The 2,922-nt window shown below is 45.4% G+C and overlaps 1 protein-coding gene across 1 annotated transcript in view; it reads right to left on the reverse strand.

Moving 5' to 3' along the window:
* LOC119284218 (putative disease resistance protein RGA1) overlaps positions 1–2,922 on the reverse strand; it is an 18,773-nt gene that overhangs the window by 8,183 nt on the left and 7,668 nt on the right. Inside the window, exons 2-3 of the mRNA XM_037563431.1 lie at positions 1,591–2,145; positions 562–1,413 (exon numbers count right to left, since the gene is read on the reverse strand). Of these exons, the coding sequence (XP_037419328.1) occupies positions 562–1,413; positions 1,591–2,145 (1,407 nt within the window). The remainder of the gene's footprint in view (positions 1–561; positions 1,414–1,590; positions 2,146–2,922) is intronic.

The raw sequence follows: 2,922 nt of genomic DNA on the forward strand, positions 1-2,922 counted from the left end.
AACGAGTGGATAATATTTGTCTCCAAGCCGCAGGGATCCCTTGTGTACAACACATAAAGTTTTCTGGCTTTGTTTCCATCATGTGAATATGCCTTGACATGTTCGACATGGCTGAACTTGTCCCACTCGGTGCCAGATTGTCCCGCGGCTACTGACGTGAGCAGACATAGATTGCAGTCTACCAGCAAATGTCTTGGCCTTATACCTCGCATGTATTCTGGAAGTTCTTCCATGGCGTAATCCTCTAGGTCAAGAATCTGGAGTGCAGGAACACCCTCTAACACATTCAGCTTTGGGCACTTGATGATGGTAAGCTTCTGAAGATTGGGGAGATTAGTGATCCTCTCCAGGTCGGGGTTGTAATTTACTGCAAGCTCAGTAACTGAAGCAAAATTCTCCAGCAATTTGAGTTGCTGTACCAAAGATATAGTTATTTTTTTTAAAGCCCTTGCATTTGAGGCAAGGCCAGGAGGAACAAGCCTCAGTTTGCACTTTTGGATGAAAAGCTCCTCCAAAACAGGGAAGGCTTGCACTTGCTCCTCCCACACCCACTCCTCCCACTGAAGCATTCCCTCTTAAGGCCAACGTGTGTAATCTCGGAAAGGCATGTCCCGCGTGGAAAGGGTGAGCGCCACGGTGATGGTAGGGCTGGAGGAATTCTGGTCCAACACGCTTGATGGATGGAGCGTGCCTGATTCTGAATTTCTCCAAATAGGGGAGTAGGCACAAGCCATCAGGAAGTTGTGTGCAGCAACCCAGGTCATCAATCGCTAGATTCCTTAAGCTCTGGAGGGATGATGGTAATGTTAACGTCATCCACCTTGGGAGTTGTTGGCCAAAATATCCTCTGATAGCAAGCGTATCAACGCTAGGTGGAGGGAACAACTCATCAAACACCTCCTTGATTTGTTGTTGCTCAGAGACACCTTCTTCATCTTTAATCAGCCCATCAACCCAAAGTATACTACTGCACTGTAAATACAAGTTGGTAAGATGCACCTTCTCACTAAGCCTTGCCTTTGAGGCAGACGATGTAGCAGACGCATTCTGCAGTCCATTCAGAGAAAGATCCCTGAGCTGGCAAAGGGAGCCCAACTCTTCTAAACTACACCAATCACCATCCACCTGAACTGGAAACCCATAAAGTCTCCTCAAATTTTTTAAAGTACAGAACCCCCTAGGTATATCTCTTATACTAGTTCCATGGAAGTCAAGAGACCATAACTTCCCCAAATTTACAATGCTATGTGGAAGTTTCACAAATTGTTGGCTTCCTCTAAGGCTGATGTACTGCAAGAATTTCATCTTCCCAATGTTCTCTGGCAGACAAGACATATCAGAATTCCGTATGGACAAGTACCTCAAGTGCTTTAGTTCATGTAAAGATTCAACCAGTAGAGCGACATTTGCAGAATCCATGTGTAGAATCAGAGTCCGCAGTGATGGAAAATCAACCAAAGAATCACCAGGCTTAATGTTTACATGGCCGACACATATTAATGTTCTCAATGCCTTTTGCGCTTCTAAAGAACTCCAGTCCAACCCTTCTGATTTTGAAACTTTGCTTTCTATAGATAAGTGCAGAAACTTTTGTTCAGTGAGTTCACTAATATTACCATTTTCTCCACTCTGAACAGCTACTGCCTCATCTCTAGCCACAAATTGAGCAAATGAGTGAAGAATATCATGCATATTGAAAACTGGGTGATCAATATACTGTATCCCTGGCTCAATAAGGTTCCTAAGTATCAGCTCAATATAGTACTTTATTCCTAATTCTTCCAAGTCGTCGTCTGAGCTTCCGTGAATAAATCCTTCACTAATCCACATGCCAATAATTTCAGCACGCTGGAAAAGTCCACCTTTAGGGAGAAGGGAGTAGTGTAGAAAGCACTGCTTGATGCAAGGAGGCAAATCTTCATAGCTTAAATATACTGCATAGTTAAGTTCTTCGGGCATTTCAGATACTGACCAAATAGAATCATTCAGAACCATCTCCCAGTCATGGCGTTGCTTCCCTTTCTGACGCAAAAGTCCTCCCATTACTTTGACAGCAAGAGGCAAACCATCACATTTTTCAATCACTTGCAGTCCAATATCCTTAAGCATATCGATGTCAGGTCCATCTTCATCGCCCGAGACTACCTGTAATCAAGTTAGTCTTTAGAGCAGATTCAATGAATTGGCAAGTTGTTGGAGGAAAAAACGAATGTGAACTATATAGAACAGTCAGTCAGCATACTGCATGCTAAAATGAATCAGCAAGTGAAATTTAGAATTGCCCATTGGTTATTAATTTACAGGTGCAATCATGCAGATTCGTTAATTGATCCCCTTTTCTTGTTCTCATGAACCCGGATGGAGCTAGAATATAAGTATGTGGTGTCCAATGACACCATTCATTTTTACTAATGCTCTTTAGAAGAAGAAATACCCTTAAAAATATGCAATGACACCCCTATGTTTATAGGAATGATACTGGCGATGTTTTTTCTGGCATCACCCCTGCGTGACCATGAGTGCATGCAGCTCGTCAGTTGCAGGCTCGCAGCCACTACCAGACTCGCGGGCTATGCCTACGGCCCAAGGCCGTCGGCATAGGTCCTTTCCCGTCGGCATAGATCTATGCCTACGGCTGCCGTCGGCATAGCCCCGTCGGCGTAGATCACGTCAGCGTAGATGTGTCAGACCGTCGGCGTAGTATAGCCGTCGGCATAGGTGCATATGCCGACGGCCGTGGGATAGCCGTCGGCATAGTTTAGCCGTCGGCGTTGTTTTCCGTCTGACGGCAACGGACGGCGCCGTCAACAGCGCTATTCAGGAGACGACACGTGGCGCGATACAGGAGACGACACGTGGAGCAGGTATGCCGACGGCTAGGTCGTCGGCATAGATGGAAATCTATGCCGACGACCTAGCCGT

This window comes from Triticum dicoccoides, chromosome 4A (genome assembly GCF_002162155.2).
Source record: "Triticum dicoccoides isolate Atlit2015 ecotype Zavitan chromosome 4A, WEW_v2.0, whole genome shotgun sequence".
Taxonomy (NCBI): Eukaryota; Viridiplantae; Streptophyta; class Magnoliopsida; order Poales; family Poaceae; genus Triticum; species Triticum dicoccoides.